Genomic DNA, 27089 nt, shown 5'->3' with positions numbered 1-27089 from the left:
TGTACTTGCCTTTTTACAACATTTGACACTTCTCACTTTAAAATCCCTGAATCTGGAAGAGTGTTCATCTCTCCCAAATTGTCTCTTTTTCCTTTTATTGTTTCTAACCACGGGATTGTGAGTCCTTGTCATTTGGATCTGGAAACAGTCCCACCATCTTTCTTTTTTTAAGCTAGAATATTATAGGGCGTTCACGCCAAATTCGAGCGCCGCATCACGCACCATAATGCGAGATCGCAGTGCATTGCTGTATGATGATTGGCCTAAGCATGTACTATGACCCGCATACTTTGGCCAATCCCAGCGCCGTCAGCAAAGAGAGCCATAATTGGCCAAAGGCAGGGTGCCTTTGGCCAATCATGGCTCAGGGGGACTAAGTCCACGCCCCACACTATATAAGGCCGCATGCACGTCAGCCCTGTGTAGTGTGATGTTGGCGTGGACAGAGACAGAGTGTCATTTAGATTGAGCCGGCCGGTGATTCAGTTAGCTGTAGTGCATTTAATATAAATATATATATATATATATATATATATATACAGTCTCCTACACACACACATATATATATCCACTGCATCCAGTGTAGCTAGATCTGACTGCAGGCCGTTCCTGGTGTACTTTTTCTAATATACTTTCAGGCAGGCAGGTGATTCAGTGAGCTGCAGTCCAATAAATTATATATATATATATATATAGTCTCCTACATATATCTATCCACTGCATCCAGTCTAGCCAAGCCTATCTCCTTTTTTTTCGGCGTTGAGCCACAACATGCAGAAGGGTTGGTGGAGTGGATAACACAGCCGTCCTCATCCTCTGTCACCCAGGCTCAGAGTAGTTTGCCTGCCAATGCAGCTGCCACAGTGGCCTATTCCATCAGCTCCATGTCATCAGTCAATCCTTCCCTAGCCCCACCATCATGCACGGAGGAGTCCTCCGAACTGTTCGACCACAGTGTCGGGTACATGCTGCAGGAGGATGTGCAGCGTTTTGAAGGCTCTGATGATGGGACCCAGGTTGAGGAAGGGAGTAACGTGAGCCTAGAGAGAGGGGGTGCCCAAGAAGGACAAGAAACTGGCAGTCATGTTCCCCCAGCTGCAGCATACTGCCAAGTTTGCTCCAGTGAGGAGGAGGGAGGGGATGATGAGGTCACTGACTCTACTTGGGTGCCTGATAGAGGAGAGGAGGAGGAGGAACATCTCCAATGAGGCAGAATGCCCTCCAGGGGGCAGCTTAAGGGCAGCCACCCTATTTCATCACACCACAGAGCTAAGCATGTGCAGGGCGCTGCTGACTCCCCGCGTATTTTGAAAAGTTCTTTGGTGTGGGCCTTTTTTGACACATGTGCAACATATGTCTGAAGCGTATCAAGCGTGGCCAAAACAGCAACCGATTGGGCAACACATGCTTGACCAGACATATGACGACTTCCCATGCAGTCTGTTGGCAAGCGTACCTAAAAGACCCACATGAAAGAAGAAGGCGGACCTCTCCTTGCTCCTCATCAGCTGGGATCTCCAACCCCACTATACCTTCAGTCCTCTCAGAAACCTGCACTGAGAGGAATTAAGGTGTAAAATTAGGTGTCCCAAGTACTTGCGGGAAATCTGCTAGAGGTACACCAACATCCGATTGTAGCAGGCAAATTTCCCTACCCCTGTTGCTAAATCGTAGAAAGAAATTTGGTCCCAGCCATCCACATGCTCAGCTTGGTCAAATTGCTAGCACTGCATCTGCTGCCTTTTCAGCTGGTAGACTCTGCCCCCTTTCGTGAATTTGTGGAATGTGCGGTACCTCAGTGGCAGGTTCCCAAACTCCATTTCGTTTCACGGAACACCATTCCGGCTCTCTACCAGCATGTGGAAGGCAATGTCTTGGCCTCGTTGGACAGGGCGAAAAATATGGAGTAATGCCTGGATCAACCGATTATAAATACCTTACAAAAAGGTAGTATATATACAGTACAGACCCAAAGTTTGGACACACCTTCTCATTCAAAGAGTTTTCTTTATTTTCATGACTATGAAAATTGTAGATTCACACTGAAGGCATCAAAACTATGAAGTAACACATGTGGAATTATACATAACAAAAAAGTGTGAATCAACTGAAAATATATTTCATATTCTAGGTTCTTCAAATTAGCCACCTTTTGCTTTGATTACAGCTTGGCACACTCTTGGCATTCTCTTGATGAGCTTCAAGAGGTAGTTACCTGGCGCAGCACCCCATCACTCTCCTTCTTGGTCAAATAGCCCTTCCCCCGCCTGGAGGTGTGTTTGGGGTCATTGTCCTGTTGAAAAATAAATGATGGTCCAACTAAACGCAAACCTGATGGAATAGCATGCCGCTGCAAGATGCTGTGGTAGCCATGCTGGTTCAGTATGCCTTCAATTTTGAATAAATCCCCAACAGTGTCACCAGCAAAGCACCCCCACACCATCACACCTCCTCCTCCATGCTTCACATTGGGAACCAGGCATGTAGAGTCCATCCGTTCACCTTTTCTGCGTCGCACAAAGACACGGGGGTTGGAACCAAAGATCTCAAGTTTGGACTCCTCAGACCAAAGCACAGATTTCCACTGGTCTAATGTCCATTCCTTGTGTTCTTTATCCCAATCAAGTCTCTTCTGCTTGTTGCTTTTCTTTAGCAGAGGTTTCCTAGCAGATATTCTACCATGAAGGCCTGATTCACACAGTCTCCTCTTACCAGTTCTAGAGATGTGTCTGCTGCAAAAGGTGGAAGAACCTAGAATATGAAATATATTTTCATTTGTTTCACACTTTTCTGTTCTGTATAATTCCACATGTGTTCATTCATAGTTTTCGTGCCTTCAGTGTGACTCTACAATTTTCATAGTCATGAGAATAAAGAAAACTCTTTGATTGAGAAGGTGTCCAAACTTTTGGTCTGTACTGTAAATCTACATATAGTTCAGTGCATCTATCCAAGTCTCACTCACATAGAATACTATGTCAATGCAGTTCTGATGGCCTAGAAAAATCTAGCAAAAAAGTGAGAAAATAAAGTTCTCTCAAAGTAGACCAAAACAGACCACTATGGATGGTACAATGAACTTTAATCATAGAAAAACACACAGCAATAGTTCATCAAAAAGGGGTGACAGATAGATGGATTGGTTTACGTTGTCTAATTCGTTTAAAAACGTGAATCACAGCTGAGCCAGAGCTTGCACAATATGCAATTGAGCTACTGGCCTGTCCTGCATCCAACGCACATTCAGTGCTGCTGGAGGCTTTGTAACTGATCACAGAGTGCGCCTGTCCACAGACTCTGTTGATAGGCTCACCTTCATAAAAATTAATCAGTCTTGGATCACCAGCTACCAAGCACCTGATGCTGATGTAACCAATTGATTTTTCTATGGATGTGGGATCCCTTGAAGACTGCCTATGCTCAGTGACTATGCTATTATGCTGAGTGACTATCCTATTCCTCCTCAATGTTCATGTTGATGGCTTCTAAGAATATTTTTGTTTCAGGGCACTACCACCACTGCCTAAGGCCCAATTTTTCTGCCCCTGTTTACACGCCCCTGTTAATTACAATTTTTGATCTAATATTTCACAGCAGGGCCCGTTCCTGCACCCACCAAGAGTAACGGTGAGGGCTTACAGTGTTCTGGTACCACCAACACCTAAGGCACAATTTTCTGCAGAGTATATAGGGCAGGCCGTATAGTATATACAGGCGATCCCCTACTTTCAAACATCTGACTTACAAACGACTCCTACTTGCTCCTGGATAGGCCTCAGGCTTCCGGCCTAAGAACCCGGGCGACATAACACACGTCCACCCAGACAGCTGTCCAAGTGGCATAGAACCCTGATCACCTGACTCCACCCAAATAGGCTCTCCCAGCAGGCCAAGGGACCAAAGAAACCCCTGCCAATTGGCTGAGGCACCCCATCCATTCATAATCCGACCTTGCTACACCCTTGTCTATCTAGTGCCACCTAGTGACAGAAGAGAAAAGGTTCAGCCATCCAAAGTTAGAGAGGAATCAGTAGATCTCCTAACAATAAGCAAGGATAACTACCACCTGGTGAACTCAATTTATTAGCCACCCTTCCTAAACACCAGGGTGCTACATGTTCACTACATACTCTATGCTGTACATTACATACTCCTGACCTTCGTCCTATAATCCCCTCATTGTCACTCCTATAAAAGACAGTTCCCGTTGTTTCCTCACTCCCTGACTAAGGTCCATGAATAAAGAAATGATCTGGTAGGAGATCAGAGGAGCCATTTACTAGTTACCTTGAGGGGGGAATTGTAAGATCCTCAGAGACAAATCTGTATGATGTGGGCGGAGTCCTGGTTTAGGGGAACCAATCAGCTCATGTCTAGTAATAATCTTTGTATTTCTATTTTAGTAGATGGACGGGAGATGAGGAAAACCTCAGAGGATTGTCTCACTTTGTCTCCAGACTGTAAAGTAGAAGATGAGGACATCACACAGTATAGTCCAGGAGAAAACCCGACTACCTCAAATGTCCATCCGGCACCACACAGTGTAGATGGACCATCGTATTCCTCTTATCCTGAGGAACCTCAGACTGTGCGGGACGGTGCCGGACCATCGTATTCCTCTTATCCTGAGGAACCTCAGACTGTGCGGGACGGTGCCGCACCATCATATTCCTCTTATCCTGAGGAACCTCAGACTGTGCGGGACGGTGCTGTCCTTCTAGCACATAAGAGGTTTCCATGTCTTGAGTGTGGAAAATGTTTTTCACAGAAGTCCAGTCTTTCCAAACATCAGAGATCTCACACGGGGGAGAAGCCGTATTCCTGTCCTGAGTGCGGGAAATGTTTTTCACAGAAGTCCAGTCTTTCCACACATCAGAGATCTCACACGGGGGAGAAGCCTTTTTCCTGTCCTGTGTGCGGGAAATGTTTTTCACATAAGTCCTATCTTTTTATACATCAGAGATTGCACACAGGGGAGAAGCCATATTCTTGTCCTGAGTGTGGGAAATGTTTTGCACATAAGTCCCATTTTTACAGACATCAGAGATCTCACACGGGGGAGAAGCCTTTTTCCTGTTCTGAGTGTGGAAAATGTTTTTCAGAGAAGTCCAGTCTTTTCACACATCAGAGATTACACACGGGGGAGAAGCCTTTTTCCTGTTCTGTGTGCGGAAGATGTTTTTCAGAGAAGTCCAGTCTTTCCGCACATCAGAGATCTCACACGGGGGAGAAGCCTTTTTCCTGTCCTGAATGCGAGAAATGTTTTGCACATAAGTCCGATCTTTCCAAACATCAAAGATTACACACGGGGGAGAAGTCATATTCTTGTTCTGAGTGCGGGAAATGTTTTGCACGGAAGTCCCATTTTTCCACACATCAGAGATCTCACACGGGGGAGAAGCCTTTTTCCTGTTCTGAGTGCGGGAAATGTTTTTCAGAGAAGTCTAATCTTTCCGCACATCAGAAATCACACACAGGGCAGAAGCCTTTTTCCTGTTCTGTGTGCGGGAAATGTTTTTCAGTGAAGTCCAATCTTTCCGCACATCAGAGATCTCACACGGGGGAGAAGCCTTTTTCCTGTTCTGTGTGTGGGAAATGTTTTTCAGCAAAGTCCAATCTTTCCGCACATCAGAGATCTCACACGGGGGAGAAGCCGTATTCCTGTTCTGTGTGCGGGAAATGTTTTTCACAGATGTCCACTCTTAACACACACCAGAGATTACACACGGTGGTGAAGCCACTTCCCTGTCCTGAGTGAGGGAAATGTTCCTCACTGAAGTCCTGTCTTCCTGTACATCAGGGGTCCCACACAACCCTCGAGGTGTATTAGTGAGTGCGGGAAATGTCTTGTATATGAATGTTGCTGGACATGTGGGGAAGAAGCACACCCTGATATACACCTCAGATATACTCCATGGCTGATCTTCATCATGTAAGAAACACTTCATAAGGAGATCAGAGATCACCAAAGACATGGATGAAGTGTTGTACCGTGTTGGCCATTGATAGCCGGAGAAAAATAAAAATGGAGTCATTCCCTCTCATTGGCTGAGTACATTTTGTGGTGGAAGATTTCACAGACATTTAGGGATCTATTATAAAACAAATTGTAGAATGAATGTGACACGCGTTCCTCCAATCATGACAAATATTGGATCATCGGCTCCATCTAGTGGCAAAAATCTGCCCCTGTGGTTTTAATACCGACCATTGACGTAAAACGAAAAATACCACATTTGGCCATTAGATGGCGCTAAGTACCATAGAAATTATCTCCATCTAGTGGCCAGATGCAATCATTTCTATTGTAAATGAATGGAAACCGTTCGACCCGCACAGCAAATATCCTAATAACATTCATCTTTCCCCCATTCACACAGAAGGAATGTACATGGACTTTCCCCGGGGGAATTGCTATGCATATACTGTCCTGATCAAAAGTTTGAGACCACTTGAAAAATGGCAAAAAATCATATTTTACATTGTTGGATCTTAACAAGGTTCCAAGTAGAGCTTCAACATGCAACAAGAAGAAATGAGAGGAGACAAAACATTTTTTGAGCATTCAATTTAATGAAAACAACAAATAAACTGAAACAGGCTGTTTTTCAGCTGATCAAAAGTTTAGGACCACACCTCCAAAAAAAAACTAAACCCCCCAAAACAGAAATCCAACTTCCAAACATGAACTCAGTAATGAGTAGCTCCGCCCTTATTGGTTTCGTCATGCTTGATGTCTCGCGTTTCCATGAGGTGAGTGGGAACATTTCTCCGAGTGGTGAAGACAGCCGCACGAAGGCCATCTACTGTCTGGAACTTTTGTCCATTTTTGTAAACTTCCCTCGCCATCCATCCCCAAAGGTTCTCAATTGGATTTAGATCAGGGGAACACGCAGGATGGGCCAAAAGAGTGATGTTCTTCTCCTGGAAGAAGTCCCTTGTCCTGCGGGCATTGTGTACTGGAGCGTTGTCCTGTTGTCGTTACCACACAGACGAGGGCCCTCAGTCATGAGGAATGCTCTCTGCAACATCTGGACATAGCCAGCGGCCGTTTGACGCCCCTGCACTTCCTGAAGCTCCATTGTTCCACTGAAGGAGAAAGCACCCCAGACCATTATGGCGCCCGCTCCACTGTGGCACCCCAGACCATTATGGCGCCCGCTCCACTGTGGCGCGTAGAAAACATCTCAGGTGGGATCTGCTTGTCACGCCAGTAACGTGGGAAACCATCAGGACCATCAAGGTTCCATTTTTTCTCATCAGAGAATAAAACTTTCTTCCACCTTTGAATGTCCCACGTTTGGCGCTCCTCTCTTGCAGTTCTGTGGCGTTCAAGGAGACAAGGTTTTTGAAGACGTTTTTTTGTTTTGGAAGCCCTTCAGTCTCAGATGCCGTCTGATGGTTATGGGGCTGCAGTCAGCACCAGTAAGGGCCGAGGATTTGGGTCGAGGATCGTCCAGTGTCTTGATGGACAGCCAATTGGATCCTCCGGCTCAGTGCTGGTGACATTTTGTTGGGTCTTCCACTTGACTTTTTTGTTCCATAACCCTCAGGATCATTTAAGAAATTCCAAATGACTATCTTACTGCGTCCCAGCTCAGCAGCGATGGCGCGATGTGAGAGACCCTGCTTATGCAGTTCAGCAACCCGACCACGTTCAAAAAGGGAGAGTTTTTTTGCCTTTGCCATCACAACGTGTGACTACCTGACAGAGGATGACAACCAATCCACATCTTTGCACAGATTTGGCCTTTTAACCACTTCCATACCGGGCACTTACGCACCTTCCTGCCCAAGCCAATTTTCAGCTTTCAGCACTGTCGCACTTTGAATGACAATTGCGCGGTCGTGCTACACTGTACCCAAACAATTTTTTTATCATTTTGTTCTCACAAATAGAGCTTTCTTTTGGTGATATTTGATCACCTCTGCGGTTTTTATTTTTTGCGCTATAAACAAAAGAAGAGTGACAATTTAAAAAAAAACCAATATTTTTTACTTTTTTATTTAATAAATATCACAATTTTTTTTTTTTTTTAACTTTTTTTTCCTCAGTTTAGGCCGATACGTATTCTTCTACATATTTTTGGTAAAAAAAATCGCAATGATCATATATTGATTGGTTTGCGCAAAAGTTATAGCGTTTACAAAATAGGTGATAGATTTATGGCATTTTTATTTTATTAATTTTTTTACTAGTATTGGCGGCGATTTGCGATTTTTTTACTGTCACCGTGACATTGCGGCGAACACATCGGACACTTTTGACACGTTTTTGGCGCCATTCACATTTATACAGCGATTAATGCGATAAATATGCACTAATTACTGTATAAATGTGACTGGCAGGGAAGGGGTTAACACTAGGGGGCGAGGAAGGGGTTAAATGTGTACCCTGAATTGTGTTCTAACTGTAGGTGGAGGGGGGTGACCGATCTATGTCCCTATGTACAAGGGACACAGATCGATCTCCTCTCTCCCCTGACAGGACGTGGAGCTCTGTGTTTACACCCCATCATTACACACAGAGCTCCACGTCACTGCTCTGTCGTTACCGATCGCGGGTACCTGGCGGACATCGCGACTGCCAGGCACGCGCATCGGCATCTCGGGGACGCGCCGGGCGTGCGCGCCCCCCAGTGGCCGGAGGAAAACAGGACGTCAAAAGACGTCCTGTTGAATATTCAGAGTCACCGTGAAGCCGTCATTTGACGATGGCCCGGTGCTCAAGTGGTTAAAGGCATGTGGTCCTAAACTTTTGATCAGCTGAAAAGCGGCCTGTTTCAGTTTATTCGTTATTTTCAATTAATTGAATGCTCAAAAAATGTTTTGTCTCGCTCTCATTTCTTCTTGATGCATGTTCAAGCTCTACTTGGAACCTTGTTAGACCTTCACCCGCACATGACCCTTTTTCCCCTTAGATGGATGCTCGTTTTCTCTAGGGGAATCGGCTAGTTGTTTTAAAATATGTGCAGCACTTACCCGTTTACGAGATGCATCCTCTCCGTCGCTTCCGGGTAAGGGCTGCGGGAATGGGCGTTCCTTCTTGATTGACAGTCTTCCGAGAGGCTTCCGACGGTCGCATCCATCGCGTCACTCGTAGCCGAAAGAAGCCGAAACGTCGGTGCGCAGGCGCAGTATAGAGCCGCACCGACGTTCGGCTTCTTTCGGCTACGAGTGACGCGATGGATGCGACCGTCGGAAGCCTCTCGGAAGACTGTCAATCAAGAAGGAACGCCCGCTCCCGAAGACCCATACCCGGAAGCGACGGAGAAGATGCATCTCGAAAACGGTAAGTACGGATCATATTTTAAAACAAATAGCCGATTCCCCTAGACCGAACGAGCAGGAAGCTAAGGGGAAAAAGGGAAAAAAATATATAATTGGGTGAACTCCCGCTTTAAGATCCAACAATGTAAAATATGATTTTTTGCCATTTTTCAAGGGGTCTTAAACTTTTGATCAGGACTGTATTTTATGAATAGACCCCTAAATGTCAGGAGACGTTTATATAAAGATGGGAAGTATGGAGCAGATAAATGAATAGACCTCCTAGCAATGTTATTACCAGGCTGCAGCTAGGGGGAGCTCTAATGTGTGAGCACAGCAGAGTGATCCCATCTAGCTCACATTAACCCTTTCACTGTCAGATGTTTTTGCATTATTTTAGGTCTGAAGATTAGATAAAACCCCCCAAACATATATTATCTGATATCAGAGGCCCTGGAGAATAAAATGGTGGTGATTGTTAAGGTGTTCCTCGTACACAGATTTCCCCTTAATATCCGGGTTTATTTTCTCCTTTTCCCCCATTTTCTATGGTGTGATCTTTTCTACAATACTTTGTTATAATAATGGAACACGTTGTGTATTGTATGACTCCGCCTCCACATTCCAGACAAGTCATTTTCCTGACCAATCGCATTTCTACCTTTTTACTATTTCCTGATTCTATGACTGTAATCTGTTTAAAAGTAAAAATTATAATAAAAAAATGTATTGAAGAGAATCAGGTAACAGACCGGAGCACCTGATTGGCTGAGAGGCGGTTCAGTGTTAGGAAAGCGATTCATTCAATTTTCTAACACAGCGCTGAGTAAACGGCGAGCGCCCAGCATGGCGCCTGCTGTTCACTAATTTGGACGCTTATTAGAGCCTAAGGCTCTAATCCGGCGCTTCCAAAAAATACCCCCCCCCCCCCCGGGGAATGACAAAGGGCCGGACACCTGAATAGATAGATTCATGCAATGCTTAAATCTATCTATTGGTGATAGCACAGTGCCAGTAGAGGGGGGCGGCGCCCATGCGCCTCTTACAGACGCACCGCCACTGCTGGTATGGACTGGGTAATGTGTTGGGATATATACTGGTATGGACTGGGTAATGTGTTAGGATCTATACTGGTATGGACTGGGTAATGTGTTAGATCTATACTAATATGGACTGGGTAATGTGTTGGGATATATACTGGTATGGACTGGGTAATGTGTTGGGATCTATACTGGTATGGACTGGGCAATGTGTTGGGATCTATACTGGTATGGACTGGGTAATGTGTTGGATCTATACTGGTATGGACTGGGTAATGTGTTGGGATCTATACTGGTATGGACTGGGTAATGTGTTGGGATCTATACTGGTATGGACTGGGTAATGTGTTGGGATCTATACTGGTATGGACTGGGTAATGTGTTGGGATCTATACTGGTATGGACTGGGTAATGTGTTGGGATCTATACTGGTATGTACTGGGTAATGTGTTGGGATCTATACTGGTATGGACTGGGTAATGTGTTGGGATCTATACTGGTATGGACTGGGTAATGTGTTAGGATCTATACTGGTATGGACTGGGTAACTTGTTGGGATCTATACTGGTATGGACTGGGCAATGTGTTGGGATCTATACTGGTATGGACTGGGTAATGTGTTGGGATCTATACTGGTATGGACTGGGTAATGTGTTGGGATCTGTACAGGTATGGACTGGGTAATGTGTTAGGATCTATACTGGTATGGACTGGGTAATGTGTTGGGATCTATACTGGTATGGACTGGGTGATGTGGTAGGATCTATACTGGTATGGACTGGGTAATGTACCACCAGAGAGAGAGCCACGCTGTACCGCACCACCAGAGAGAGAGCCACGCTGTACCCGCACCACCAGAGAGAGAGCCACGCTGTACCCGCACCACCAGAGAGAGATACATTGTACCTGCACCACCAGAGAAAGCCACGCTGTACCCGCACCACCAGAGAAAGCCACGCTGTACCCGCACCACCAGAGAGAGCCACGCTGTACCCTCACCACCAGAGAGAGACACATTGTACCTGCACCACCAGAGAAAGCCACACTGTACCGCACCACCAGATAGCCATGCTGTACCTGCACCACCAGAAATCGTGCCACACTGTCCACAACCACCAGAGATAGAGCAGGTCAGTGTCACTGGGCAGTGTGGGCACAAGCGGAGACAGACAGTACCAGCATTGTATGGTCAGAATAGGACTGGGACACTATAATATAAAGGGTACTGTACTATAAAGGGCCACTGTAATCATTGCACAATGCCCCTTTATAGTGCAGTCCCCTTTATATCACAGTGTCCCTGCACATTGGAGTGTGGAGAACGTACACCAACCACCTCGTGAATGTTTACGGACAACAACCCCCCCCCCCCCCCCCCCGATCCCTGGAAACGTTGGCTGCTCAGTATAAAATGCCAGGGCCCATTTTTTGTCCCAGTCCGGGCCTTGCAGGTGACCATGAATTCGAGTTCCAATATCTCCCCCGTGTTCTGCAGACAGATATACATTTCCCGATGTCTTATGTTGTACAGATCCCTCATGTTCCCCGATACGAGATCATACATTGGACTTGTTCAACTTTCCAACCAGGAGGGGATGGACTGGGCAAGATTCTCTCCCCATGTTGAGGGTATGTGGTTTGGTATGGTTCAGGAGGAGGCATGCTCACTCCCCACCCCCCACCCTTCCCTTCCCAGTCAGGCTGCATGCTCTAATAAGGGTCTAGTATGAATTTCTTGGTGGTGGGGGGTCCATTTTTTTTGTACTTTGTTTTTAAATGTTGTTTACATTCACTGGCCAACCAGCAAATCCCCAGTGTACAGCTGAATAAGCCTGGTGGGTGTACATCACTGGGTGTTCGGAAACTTGTGGCAACCAACCTCCTATCAACAAACCTAAGCAGGAAGTTACCATTCAGCAATTCGCCAACCGCCTAAAACAAGCCAAATTCTGTTCAAACATGGGTTCAGTCCACACCCAGAGCTCTAGTTTTAGTAATCAGTGTAGTGGTCCCTTACAGTGGTGACCAATGGGAGAAGGACCCCCTTACAGATCATTGATGTCAGTTGTTACTGAGAGACAGAAATGGTGCATTGCCCAAGGAACCCCTAGAAACCTTTGGAGGAACCCTGGCTGAGAAAGTCTGGACTAGGCAGTAATATATTTCTCTCCCCCTTGGTGGGAGTGGAGATGACCCATCTATAAGGATATACAATACATACACCATACCTCCCAACCTTTTAAAAGTCCCCTGCGGCACATTCATGTTGTTGAGCGGGGGAGTTAGCGGGACAGCAAAAAGTTTTTCTACTGACACCACCAATGTTCTTGAGCGGGGGGGTGTTCTGCCACGGGACTGCGACATATAATTCTCTGCCACCAATGTTGTTGTCAAACGGGGGGGGGGTGTGCCGGACATGTGTAGATAAGCAGAAACCGCTGCGGGCATCTTACCATCTCCTCCCGTGCTGCCTCCACTGGCTCCTGTTCCAGTGCGGGGAAAATTGCCGCTGTCGCGGGACTGCGGTAATACAGTTTCTATGAGGGAGAGTCCCGCAGAATCCGTGCAGGTTGGGAGGTATGCATACACACACAGCACAAGGCCGTGTTCACACAACAAGACGTTACTCGGGCTGCAGTTGCTCTGAGCTCCACAAGGTGGTGATCTTCTCACTTTACCATAGAGACAGGAAGTCTCTATGGAAGACAGGAAGTGATGTCAGGTACAGGCAGGAAGTTCCGGGTGAGAGGCGAGTCGGGAGGAAGTAGTGAGGAGACATCCCTGGAAGAGATAGCAGAGGAGGTAATAAGATCTTATCTTCTATTTACACCCAGTAACCCCGTCATGTCCGTCCTCTTCCTCCATAGTCACTGTGACGTCTTTTATCTCCAGCAGATGATGATACACACATATATAGTGTGGAAACCTAGATTAACCCCTTCAGGGTCAGAACATTCCCCCACTTACAGGGCCAGAGAGGTGTCACCTTCCCCCACCAATCACCTTCTCACCTCATCAGTCTACACCAAACGGATTATATCACTTTTATTAGTGAGGAGGGTTTATGAAGACATGGAGGAAATCTTAATCAGTTTTCTTTGTTGGTGGATCAAAAATGAAACAAAATGGACTTTGTGATTCATCGAGCCAAAGGGTTAGAGGCTCCCAGATCACAAAAACAATGTTCCTCTGTGTGTAATCCCACCTGGGGGCTGTTCTGTCCTGAAAATTGCCCTCATATTATCCCCCATACACCCCCATTCTAATATAGTACAGCCAGTACAGTCCAGATCATTATCTTTTATCGATTATTGGTCTACAGGAAACCTGTATACATCACATGACCAATGAGAATGGAGGCGGACCGGAGTCACATGACTGAGAGGATACTAAACCTCACCCTGGAGATCATCTACCTGCTGACCGGAGAGGTGAGGAGGATTCTGGGAGGTCACATGACATCACTCTTATCTCTATTAATAATACACAGACCTGACCGTAGAGGTGAGGAGGATTCTGGGAGGTCACATGACATCACTCTTATCTCTATTAATAATACACAGACCTGACCGTAGAGGTGAGGAGGATTCTGGGAGGTCACATGACATCACTCTTATCTCTATTAATAATACACAGACCTGACCGGAGAGGTGAGGAGGATTCTGTGGGTCACATGACATCACTCTTATCTCTATTAATAATACACAGACCTGACCGGAGAGGTGAGGAGGATTCTGGGAGGTCACATGACATCACTCTTATCTCTATTAATACTACACAGACCTGACCGGAGAGGTGAGGAGGATTCTGGGAGGTCACATGACATCACTCTTATCTCTATTAATACTACACAGACCTGACCGGAGAGGTGAGGAGGATTCTGGGAGGTCACATGACATCACTCTTATCTCTATTAATAATACAGACCTGACCGGAGAGGTGAGGAGGATTCTGGGAGGTCACATGACATCACTCTTATCTCTATTAATAATACAGACCTGACCGGAGAGGTGAGGAGGATTCTGGGAGTCTAACATGATATTCCTATTGGTTCTCCATTACAGAGATTTCCTCTTGTGAAGTCAGGTGATCACATGACCATCACAGTGCCTCCATGTGACTCCCTAAAACCTGAGAGACACAACATGGAGAAGATTCTAGAAGTCACCAAGAAGATGATGGAGCTGCTGACAGGAGAGGTGAGGAGGATTCTGGGACATTATCCAGTAACAGACAAGGGGTGTGTCTGGATGGTGACTGTATCATTGTGTGTGTCAGGTTCCTATAAGGTGTCAGGATGTCACTGTCTATTTCCCTATGTAGGAGTATTTAGAAGGACACAAGGATCTCTACAAGGACGTCATGATGGACAATCAGCCGCCCCTCACATCACCGGGTAAGAGGAGACTTTATTGTAAAGGAGAGAGCAGTACGGAGGCTCCACCTAGATCCCCCATCATCTGATAAACACATAGAAACAATGTATTCAGTCAGTGTGTGTGTTTCCTACAGATGGATCCAGTAATGGGAACCCACCAGAGAGATGTCCCCGTCCTCTGTATTCCCGGGATTCCACACAGGAAGGTCACACCATCCCCCACCATCATCAGGTAGATGAGGAACAATCACTGATAGTATCATTAGGATCTGTACATTATCTGCATTGATGTCATTTTTATTCTATATTCAGAGTGGAAACCTGAGAGATCCGAAAGTTGAGGTTAAAGAAGAGATAAAAGAAAGGAATCATGAGGATGGGGTGATGGAGGAAGAACACACCATCCCCCACCATCATCAGGTAGATGAGGAACAATCACTGATAGTATCATTAGGATCTGTACATTATCTGCATTGTTACCATTGATGTAATTTTTATTCTATATTCAGAGTGGAGACCTGAGAGATCCTAAAGTTGAGGTTAAAGAAGAGATAAAAGAGGAGGATGATGAGGATGGGGTGATGGAGGAAGAACACAAAGATCTGAACCAGGACACCATGGTGGAGTCATCCAGCTACAGAAACCCACCAGAGAGATGTCCCCGTCCTCTGTATTCCCGGGATTCCACACAGGAAGACCACAACTACACAAAACATTATCAGGTAGATGAGGAACAATTATTGGTGGTTATGATTTATACACAAACATGTTTATTATAATGAATGTTTGGGAGCTGCGGTGGCTCAACGCGATTGGCACTGCGCTGACAAGCCATTCACCTCTGCAGCTAGAGGTTCGGATCCCGGTCTCAGCTACATGTGAATTGAGTTTGGTGGTCTCAGCCCGGCTCCCGGTGGGTGTGCTATGCGAGGTAAGCCTGCGCTTAGTATGCCCACCCCCCTCCCACAAAAACCACCACACTTACACGCACTCAAAATTGGGTTAACATGCACGCACTTTGACCACGCGGTCTCTAAAAAGAGAGGCGAAGGACTAATGGGGCTGGTTGAGCGGGCTAGATCCTCTCACTCCCATATAGGGAGTCCCTCTGCCCCGTTGGGCTTCAAAGCGGAGCAGGTAGGGCGGGCTGTGTGGGAGGACCCCCTCACGCACCCGCCATTGCCACCCGGGGCATGGAGAAAGATGGCGGATTGCCTCTGGGGGAGGCCTGCCTACTCCCAACTCCTGCAGTCCGGCTCCTCTCTCGAGTGCACGCACAAAATACACTTTAAAAAAAAAAAAAAAAAATTATAATGAATGTTTTATTATATATTCAGAGTGGAAACCTCAGGGATTATAATATTGTTGTTAAAGAAGAGTATAAAGAGGAGGATGAGGAGTATGGAGTGATGGAGGAGTTTTCAGAAGGACACAAGGATATGATGGAGCCACCTAATACCAGGAACCCACCAGAGAGATGTCCCCGTCCTCTGTATTCCCGGGATTCCACACAGGAAGGTCACACCATCCCCCACTGTTACAAGGTCGGTGGGGCGGAGCATCTAGAACATGGACTGGTGGAGATGATGTGTGGATTTTGTATGTAAGTTTATATCTTACAGATGATATTCTCTCTCATTCTCTTGGTTTAGAGTGGAGATCCAATCGATATAGAATTTGAGGTGAAATCAGAAGAGAGGTATGTGAGGGATGATCAGCAGTCTATGGAGGAGGATGGAATAACGGGGACATTTATAGAGGAGGACACTCCTACAGAGATCAGCACAGGTGGGTCATTAACACTAAATCCATTCCTCCACCCATACTGCTCACTGATTGGTCCAGAGTAGGGCGGGGACTGGGTGATATCGGCCTGTAATCCCCTGGTCACTTTCCTAAACTGTGTCCTGTATTTCTCTCGGATAATCTTCCAACATGGGGACAGGCTGCTTTGGGGTGGGGGCAAGATATCTTGAGGGGGGAATTGTAAGATCCTCAGAGACAAAGCTGCCTGATGTGGGCGGAGTCCTGGGTTAGGGGAACCAATCAGCTCATGTCTAGTAATAATCTTTGTATTTCTATTTTAGTAGATGGACGGGAGATGAGGAAAACCTCAGAGGATTGTCTCACTTTGTCTCCAGACTGTAAAGTAGAAGATGAGGACATCACACAGTATAGTCCAGGAGAAAACCCGACTACCTCAAATGTCCATCCGGCACCACACAGTGTAGATGGACCATCGTATTCCTCTTATCCTGAGGAACCTCAGACTGTGCGGGACGGTGCCGGACCATCGTATTCCTCTTATCCTGAGGAACCTCAGACTGTGCGGGACGGTGCCGGACCATCGTATTCCTCTTATCCTGAGGAACCTCAGACTGTGCGGGACGGTGCCGGACCATCGTATTCCTCTTATCCTGAGGAACCTCAGACTGTGCGGGACAGTGCCGGACCATCGTATTCCTCTTATCCTGAGGAACCTCAGACTGTGAGGGACGGTGCCGGACCATCGTATTCCTCTTATCCTGAGGAACCTCAGACTGTGCGGGATGGTGCCAAACCATCGTATTCCTCTTATCCTGAGGAACCTCAGACTGTGCGGGACGGTGCCGGACCATCGTATTCCTCTTATCCTGAGGAACCTCAGACTGTGCGGGACGGTGCCGGACCATCGTATTCCTCTTATCCTGAGGAACCTCAGACTGTGCGGGACGGTGCCAGACCATCGTATTCCTCTTCTCCTGAGGAACCTCAGACTGTGCGGGACGGTGCCGGACCATCGTATTCCTCTTATCCTGAGGAACCTCAGACTGTGCGGGACGGTGCCGGACCATCGTATTCCTCTTATCCTGAGGAACCTCAGACTGTGCGGGATGGTGCCGGACCATCGTATTCCTCTTATCCTGAGGAACCTCAGACTGTGCAGGACTGTGCCGTCCTTCCAACACATAAGAAGTTTTCCTGTACTGAGTGTGGGAAGTGTTTCCGTTTCAAATCCCATTTAATTGAGCATAAAATATCTCACACAGATGAGAAGCCGTATTCCTGCTCTGAGTGTGGAAAATGTTTTGGGTGGAAGTCGGGTCTTGTCAGGCATCAAAAATTTCACACGGGGGTCAAGCTGCATTCCTGCTTGGAGTGTGGGAAATGTTTTCCAGGGAAAGTAGAACTTCTCCGACACTTACGCATCCACACCGGGGAGAAGCCGTTTTCCTGTACTGAATGCGGAAAACGTTTTTCAGAAAAATCTTCTCTTTATGGACATCAGAAACGCCACTTGGACAACAAGCCATATTCCTGCTCTGAGTGTGGCAAATGTTATCGTCGAAAATCGGAACTCGTCGCACATCAAAGATCTCATACGGGGGAGAACCTGTATCCCTGTCCTGAGTGCGGGAAATGTTTTGCATGGAAGTCAGCACTTGTCACACATCTAAAATCTCACACGGGGGAGAGGCCGTACTCCTGTCCCAAGTGCGGGAAATGTTATCCGCTGAAATCAACACTCGTCAGACATCAAAAATCTCACATGAAGAAGCCGCATTCCTGATTTAAGTGTGGAAAACAGTTTTATTTTTTAGAGAAGTCTTATCTTTCAGTAAATTAGGGATCTCACACTGGGGGAGGGGGTTGAGCAGTGTGCTGGGATGTGTACAAAGTTTAGCCCAATAAAGGTTCAAATATAAAAAAAAAAATTAAAACCTTTATGTTCTTTGTAAGTTGATTAATAAAAGTTTCCTTTCTGGTTTCTGGTTATTACATTTATTTTCTTGGGTTGGGAGCAAGAGGCAGCACGGTTCTGGGCAGAGGGTGGGTGCGGGAGACAGAACAGTTCTGGGTGGAGTGGGAGACAGCACGGTTCTGGGCAGAGGGTGGAGACGAGAGGCAGCACGGTTCTTGGCAGAGGGTGGGAGCGAGAGGCAGCACAGTTCTGGGCGGTGGGAGCGGGAGGCAGCACGGTTCTGGGAGGAGGGTGGAAGCGGGAGGCAGCACGGTTCTTGGTGGGAGCGGGAGGCAGCACGGTTCTGGGAGGAGGGTGGAAGCGGGAGGCAGCACGGTTCTTGGTGGGAGCGATAGGCAGCGTGGTTCTGGCGGAGGGTGGGAGCGAGAGGCAGCACGGTTCTGGACGGAGAGGCAGCGTAGTTCTGGCGGAGGGTGGGAGCGAGAGGCAGCACGGTTCTGGGCGGAGAGGCAGCGTGGTTTTGGGCAGAGGGTGGGAGCGAGAGACAGCACGGTTTTGGGCAGAGGGTAGGAGCGAGAGGCAGCACGGTTCTGGGCAGAGGGTGGGAGCGAGAGGCAGCACGGTTCTGGGCGGAGGGTGGGAGCGAGAGGCAGCACGGTTCTGGGCGGAGGGTGGGAGCGAGAGGCAGCATGGTTCTGGGCGGAGAGTGGGTGCGAGAGGCAGCGTGGTTCTGGTGGAGGGTGGGAGCGAGAGGCAGCACGGTTCTGGGCAGAGGGTGGGAGCGAGAGGCAGCACGGTTCTGGGCAGAGGGTTGGAGCGAGAGGCAGCACGGTTCTGGGCAGAGGGTTGGAGCGAGAGGCAGCACGGTTCTGGGCAGAGGGTGGGAGCCAGAGGCAGCACGGTTCTGGGCAGAGGGTGGGAGCAAGAGGCAGCACTGTTTTGGGCAGAGGGTAGGGGCGAGAGGCAGCACGGTTCTGGGCAGAGGGTGGGAGCGAGAGGCAGCACGGTTCTGGGCGAAGGGTGGGAGCGAGAGGCAGCATGGTTCTGGGCAGAGGGTTGGAGCGAGAGGCAGCACGGTTCTGGGCAGAGGGTTGGAGCCAGAGGCAGCACGGTTCTGGGCAGAGGGTGGGAGCGAGAGGCAGCATGGTTTTGGGCAGAGGGTAGGAGCGAGAGGCAGCACGGTTCTGGGCAGAGGGTGGGAGCGAGAGGCAGCACGGTTTTGGGCAGAGGGTAGGAGCGAGAGGCAGCACGGTTCTGGGCAGAGGGTGAGAGCGAGAGGCAGCATGGTTCTGGGCGGAGAGGCAGCACGGTTTTGGGCAGAGGGTAGGAGCAAGAGGCAGCACGGTTCTGGGCGGAGGGTGGGAGCGAGAGGCAGCACGGTTCTGGGCAGAGGGTGGGAGCGAGAGGCAGCACGGTTCTGGGCGGAGGGTGGGAGCGAGAGGCAGCACGGTTCTGGGCGGAGGGTGGGAGCAAGAGGCAGCACGGTTTTGGGCAGAGGGTAGGAGCGAGAGGCAGCACGGTTCTGGGCAGAGGGTGGCTGCCGGAGACAGCAAGGATCATGGACAATTAGAAGATAATCCAGCCATCTTTTGTCACTGCTTCTTCCCTTAGGGGGTTTGGTGTCAGTCCTCAATCAGCAGGCTCTGACATTGTTGTCCCAGGAGATAAAAATTCTCTGTGCAGGATGAGTTATCATCACACTAAGCATCATCTTCCTCTGCTCCATCTTCCCAACCCTGGACGACGATCACCTGCTGATGACCAGGACAAGGTGAAGGGATTACCTGAGGCTGTCTGTGTCTTATAATTGCTTGTACAGCCCACACTCCAGCTTTGTTATACCCCTTTTATCAATAAATCACTTTGCTGCTTACAACTGTAGCGGGGTCCTCCTGTCGGAGCTTCACGACAGGTCATCCCCGCTGGACTTATGTTCCAGATTGTAAATATGTTGGACATTGTTAGGAAGTTATGCATTGCGGAACTACCAGTAGCAGGAGACACGGACTCCATGGACTCCTCGGAGAAACGTACTACATTTCCCGCAATGCTTTGCCCTCCAGGAGGATGTGACGTTTTCGCTCGGACCGGTGGAGGAGGTTACTTAAGGAAGGGGAGTGGCGCCTTTTCTCTCTCTCGGGACCAGCCTTCTCTCCTGTGCGGAGCTGCTGACAGAGACAGCCGTGCTGTTAGGCCGGAAGCCAGGGCCTAGATTTACCGAGAGACCAGCCATCCAGACGGAAGCAAGACCCCAGCATCCAGCCGGTGTCCCCGGAGATCAAAGAGGCAGCCCAGCTGACAACCGTAGCAGTGGAGCACCCTCGTCTGGGATCCTGTGTGCTGTGGAGTAACATCTTTCCAGCGCGCCCTTCTTCCGGAAGGAAAATCAGGCGGGTCGGCCTGTTGGGCAAGAGAGCACCTGCTCAGCTTCTGACTCTCTGGTTATCATAGACACCCAGTTTCATTTCATGGGCCACGGACACATGTTTGGCCCATAGCTGAAACTTAGAGGCCCAGTTAATTGTTCCAGTGTTTCACAGAAGTGATTGTTGCTGACGAGCGATCGACTTCACAACGTTCTGCTGCGCTAGACATTCTGTTGTTTGATGCCTTCCTTTAACTGTTACCCTTGGATTACAATTTTAAAGTGCACCAACTGGCCGCCACGTGAATATTGACTAATCTGTAGGACTGCCCGCTAGGGGCGCTCACGAGCATAGACTGACCTTAAGTTTAGACGAGTGGTACCATTCTTAGGTTTAGAATATCCTATTAATTCACACTGATTGCTGATTCTTGCAAGGGCCCTTGCGAATCAGGCCGAGTTATTACTGATTGATTGTGTTTGCATTTAACCACTTGACCACCAGGCACGTAAACCCACTTAAAGCGGTAGTTCACCCCCCCCCCGACACATTTTACCATCGAGACAGGCATTGTAGCGCGAGCTACAGTATGCCTGTCCCGATTCTTTTAACCCCGTACTCACCTTGTAGTCGTCCATCGTAGATTTCGGCTCCCGCGGGGAATGGGCGTGCCTATGGAGAGGGAGGATGATTGACGGCCGGCCCTGGCACGTCACTCTCCCCGAAGACAGCCGGAGTAGGTCTCGGCTCTTCACGGCGCCTGCGCACAGGCTATGCGCACGCGTCGTGAAGACCAAGCCTATTTCGGCTATTTCCGGAGAAGCGTGACGCGCCAGAGCCGGCCGTCAATCATCCTCCGTCTCCATAGGCACGCCCATTCCCCGGTATCTTCGATGGACGACTACAAGGTGAGTACGGGGGTAAAAAATTCGGGACAGGCATACTGTAGCTCGCGCTACAATGCCTGATTTTAAGGTAAAAGAAATTTTTTTTTTTTTTTTCCCGTCGATAGGGTGAACCCCCGCTTTAATAACCAGACCAGTTTTCAGCTTTCGGTGCTCTCACAATTTGAATGACAATTACTCAGTCATACAACACTGTACCCAAATGAAATTTTCATCCTTTTTTTCACACAAATAGAGCTTTCTTTTGGTGGTATTTAATTACCGTTGGGTTTTTTATTTTTTGCGCTATAAGAGAAAAAATGACTGAGAATTCTGTAAAAAAAACAAATTTTTCTTTGTTTCTGTTATAAAATTTAGCAAATTTAGTATTTTTTCTTCATTCTTTTGCATAAACGTGAAAGATGAAGTTACGCCGAGTAAATAGATACCCAACATGTCACCCTTCAAAATTGCACACGCTCGTGGAATGGCGGAACTTCGCTACTTAAAAATCCCCATAGGCGACGTTGCAGGGTATTGTGGGGTATTGCAGATGACGTTTTTTTTATTTTATCCCCATACATACCGTATTTTCACAGCCGCTTCCGGGTATGTCTTCTGCGGGACTGGGCGTTCCTAATTGATTGACAGGCTTCCGACCGTCGCATACTGCGCGTCACGAGTTGCCGAAAGAAGCCGAACGTCGGTGCGCAGGCGCCGTATAGAGCCGGCTCGCAGTCCGGCTTCTTTCGGCAACTCGTGACACGCTGTATGCGACGGTCGGAAGCCTGTGAATCAATTAGGAACGCCCAGTCCCGCAGAAGACATACCCGGAAGCGGCGGTGAAAATACGGTATGTACGGGGATAAAAAAAAAAAAAACCCTGATTGTCATTTTGACAATTCGGCTGAATGTAATGTTAAATTTTTTTTGGGGGGTGAACCCCCGCTTTAAGGTTTTTCTGTCAGGGTGCTGATGGTACGAGACGTTTCTCGAAGGCGGCCGTTCCTCTGAGTTCCACAAGGTGGGGATCTCACTTCTACCCAGACAGGAAGTCTCTATGGAAGACAGGAAGTGATGTCAGCTACAAACAGGAAGTTCTGGGTGAGAGGTGAGTCGGGAGGAAGTAGAGAGGAGACATTGCTGGAAGTTTCAGCAGAGGAGGTAATAAGATCTTATCTTCTATTTACACCCAGTAACCCCCGTCATGTCCGTCCTCTTCCTCCATAGTCACTGTGACGTCTTTTATCTCCAGCAGATGACGATACACACATATATAGTGTGGAGACCTAGATTAACCCCTTCATGGTCAGAATATTCCCCCACTTACAAGGCCGGAACATTCTTTTCATTTTGGGGATTTGTCACCTTCCCCATCAGTCTATACTAACGGATTATATGAATTTTATCATAAGTAAACTTGGTTATCTGTCTAGGCAAAACTCGTATAGTCCACTTGACTGCCCAAATGGGGATGGAGGAGGACTGGAGTCACATGACTGAGAGGATACTACATCTCACCCTGGAGATCATCTACCTGCTGACCGGAGAGGTGAGGAGGATTCTGGGAGGTCACATGACATCACTCTTATCTCTATTAATAATACACAGACCTGACCGGAGAGGTGAGGCGGATTCTGGGAGGTCACATGACATCACTCTTATCTCTATTAATAATACAGACCTGACCGGAGAGGTGAGGAGGATTCTGGGAGGTCACATGACATCACTCTTATCTCTATTAATAATACACAGACCTGACCGGAGAGGTGAGGAGGATTCTGGGATTCTAACATGATATTCCTATTGGTTCTCCAATACAGAGATTTCCTCTTGTGAAGTCAGGTGATCACAGGACCATCACAGTGCCTCCATGTGACTCCCTAAAACCCGAGAGACACAACATGGAGAAGATTCTAGAAGTCACCAAGAAGATGATGGAGCTGCTGACAGGAGAGGTGAGGAGGATTCTGGGACATTATCCAGTAACAGACAAGGGATGTGTCTGGATGGTGACTGTATCATTGTGTGTGTCAGGTTCCTATAAGGTGTCAGGATGTCACTGTCTATTTCTCCATGGAGGAGTGGGAGTATTTAGAAGGACACAAGGATCTCTACAAGGACGTCATGATGGACAATCAGCCGCCCCTCACATCACCGGGTAAGAGGAAACTTTATTGTAAAGGAGAGAGCAGTACGGAGGCTCCACCTAGATCCCCCATCATCTGATAAACACATAGAAACAATGTATTCAGTCAGTGTGTGTGTTTCCTACAGATGGATCCAGTAATGGGAACCCACCAGAGAGATGTCCCCGTCCTCTGTATTCCCGGGATTCCACACAGGAAGGTCACACCATCCCCCACCATCATCAGGTAGATGAGGAACAATTATTGGTGGTTATGATTTATACACAAACATGTTTGTTACAATTGATGTTTTATTGTACCTTTCAGAGTGGAAACCTCGGGGATGATAATACTGATATTAAAGAAGAGTATAAAGAGGAGGATGAGGAGTATGGAGTGATGGAGGAGTTTTCAGAAGGACACAAGGATATGATGCAGCCACCTAATACCAGGAACCCCCCAGAGAGATGTCCCCGTCCTCTGTATTCCCGGGATTCCACACAGGAAGGTCACACCATCCCTCATCTTTACAAGGTTGGTGGGACGGAGCATCTAGAACACAAAAGTGACTTATAGTGATGATGAATGACCTCCGTACAAGATTTTATAATCTCTCATTCTTTTGATTTAGAGTGGAGATCCAATCGATATAGAATTTGAGGTGAAATCAGAAGAAGAAGAGACGTATGTGAGGGATGATCAGCAGTCTATGGAGGAGGATGGAATAACGGGGACATTTATAGAGGAGGACACTCCTACAGAGATCAGCACAGGTGGGTCATTAACACTAAATCCATTCCTCCACCCATACTGCTCACTGATTGGTCCAGGTTATGAAGTAAACTTTTCACTGACTGAGTCTATAAGCACAAAAATAAGCTAAGTGGAGGTCATGAGGAGCCATTTACTAGTTACCTTGAGGGGGGAATTGTAAGATCCTCAGAGACAAAGCTGCCTGATGTGGGCGGAGTCCTGGGTTAGGGGAACCAATTAGCTCATGTCTAGTAATAATCTTTGTATTTCTATTTTAGTAGATGGACGGGAGATGAGGAAAACCTCAGAGGATTGTCTCACTTTGTCTCCAGACTGTAAAGTAGAAGATGAGGACATCACACAGTATAGTCCAGGAGAAAACCCGACTACCTCAAATGTCCATCCGGCACCACACAGTGTAGATGGACCATCGTATTCCTCTTATCCTGAGGAACCTCAGACTGTGCGGGACGGTGCCGGACCATCGTATTCCTCTTATCCTGAGGAACCTCAGACTGTGCGGGATGGTGCCGGACCATCGTATTCCTCTTATCCTGAGGAACCTCAGACTGTGCTGGATGGTGCCGGACCATCGTATTCCTCTTATCCTGAGGAACCTCAGACTGTGCGGGACGGTGCCGGACCATCGTATTCCTCTTATCCTGAGGAACCTCAGACTGTGCGGGACGGTGCCGGACCATCGTATTCCTCATATCCTGAGGAACCTCAGACTGTGCGGGACGGTGTCGGACCATCGTATTGCTCTTATCCTGAGGAACCTCAGACTGTGCGGGACGGTGCCGGACCATCGTATTCCTCATATCCTGAGGAACCTCAGACTGTGCGGGACAGTGCCGGACCATCGTATTCCTCTTATCCCGAGGAACCTCAGACTGTGCGGGACGGTGCCGGACCATCGTATTCCTCTTATCCTGAGGAACCTCAGACTGTGCGGGACGGTGCCGGACCATCGTATTCCTCTTATCCTGAGGAACTTCAGACTGTGCGGGACAGTGCCGTCCTTCCAATACATAAAAGGTTTTCCTGTCCTGAGTGCGGGAAGTGCTTTCATGAAAAAATACGACTTGTCAGACATCAAAGATCTCACACAATTGAGAAGCCGTATTTCTGTGGTGAGTCTGGGAACAAAAATTCTGGGAAGTCCAACATTTCTGTACATCAAAAATGCCACAAAGACAAGAAGCCGCATTCCTGTTCTGAGTGCGGGAAATGTTATACACGGAAAACAGAACTTGTCATACATCAAAAATCTCACACAGGAGAAAGGCCGTATTCCTGTTCTGAGTGCGGGAAATGTTTTTCAGCTAAGTCACATCTTTGCAGACATCAGAGATTGCACACAGGTGAGAAGCCGTATCCCTGTCCCAAGTGCGGGAAGTGTTTTTCTCGGAAGTCCCATCTTACTGGACATCAAATGTGCCACACCGGCGAGAAGCCGCACTCCTGCCTTGAGTGCGGAAAATGTTATCAACGGAAATCAGACCTTATTACACATCAACGATATCACACGGGGGAGAAGCCATATTCCTGCCCTGAGTGCGGACAATGTTTTGTACGTAAACCGATTCTTGATAGACACCGGGGTTGTCATATTGGTCAGAAGCCCTATTCCTGTCCCGAGTGTGGGAAATGTTTTATGCGTAAACCATTTCTTGATTTACACCGGAGATGTCACACAGAGGAGAGGCCATATTCCTGTCCTGAGTGCGGGAAAAGTTTTTCGCGGAAGTCCCATCTTGACGGGCATCAAATATGCCACAGGGGTGAGAAGCCACATTCCTGCCCCGAGTGCGGGAAATGTTATCTACGGAAATCAGACCTTGTAATACACCGCAGATCCCACACGGGTGAGAAGCCGTATCCCTGCCCGGTGTGCGGGAGGTGTTTTGTACGTAAACCACACCTTGACGCACATCGGAGATGCCACACGGGGGAGAAGCCGTATTCCTGCCCCGAGTGCGGGAAATGTTTTTCGCAGAAGTCCAATCTTTCCAGACATCAGAGGTCCCACACGACCCTTGAGGTGTGTTAGTGTTCGGAGTGCGGGAAAGTCGAGATCTCACACAGGGACGGAGCACACTCTCCCCTATCATTAGCCACACCCATCTGTCATTCGAATAAGTGATGCCCACACACCGTGGGGTAGATTCAGCTAGGGGCGCGCACTGCTACGGCGGCGCAGCGTACCGTTTTTACGCTACGCCTCCGTAAATTACTGGAGCTACGCTTCATTCACGAAGCATTTGCTCCGTAATTTGCGGCGGCGTTTCGTAAAAGGGGCCGGCGTAAGCGCGCGTAATTTAAATGATCCCGTAGGGGGCGTGGATCGTTTCAATTAGGCGCGTTCCCGCGCCGAACGTACTGCGCATGCTCCGTCGGGAAAATTTCCCGACGTGCATTGCGGTAAATGACGTCGCAAACTGTTCCCACAAAGTTGGGACCGTGAAATTGTCCAAAATGTCTTAGTATGCTGATGCCTTTAGGCCTCGTACACACGTCCGAACATGTCGGTCGTGTGTACGGCCGACCGGACAATTTTACGGCGGATCGGACAGTTTCCAGCGGA

General features: G+C 48.0%; 1 protein-coding gene across 1 annotated transcript; it reads right to left on the bottom strand.

The window, feature by feature from the left end:
- Positions 1–18450: 18450 nt before the first annotated feature.
- LOC120910667 (mucin-2-like) lies at positions 18451–20724 on the bottom strand. Its single transcript, XM_040322420.1, has 2 exons — positions 20589–20724; positions 18451–19907 (listed from the first exon to the last, which is right to left on the bottom strand). Exons 1-2 carry the CDS (start codon positions 20722–20724, stop codon positions 18451–18453), a joined length of 1593 nt encoding a protein of 530 aa, XP_040178354.1.
- Between the last annotated feature and the right edge of the window lie 6365 nt (positions 20725–27089).

Source organism: Rana temporaria, chromosome 8, assembly GCF_905171775.1.
Source record: "Rana temporaria chromosome 8, aRanTem1.1, whole genome shotgun sequence".
Lineage (NCBI taxonomy): Eukaryota > Metazoa > Chordata > Amphibia > Anura > Ranidae > Rana > Rana temporaria.
Note: the sequence above shows the minus strand (reverse complement) of the source record. Positions and strands in the feature narration are given on the sequence as shown.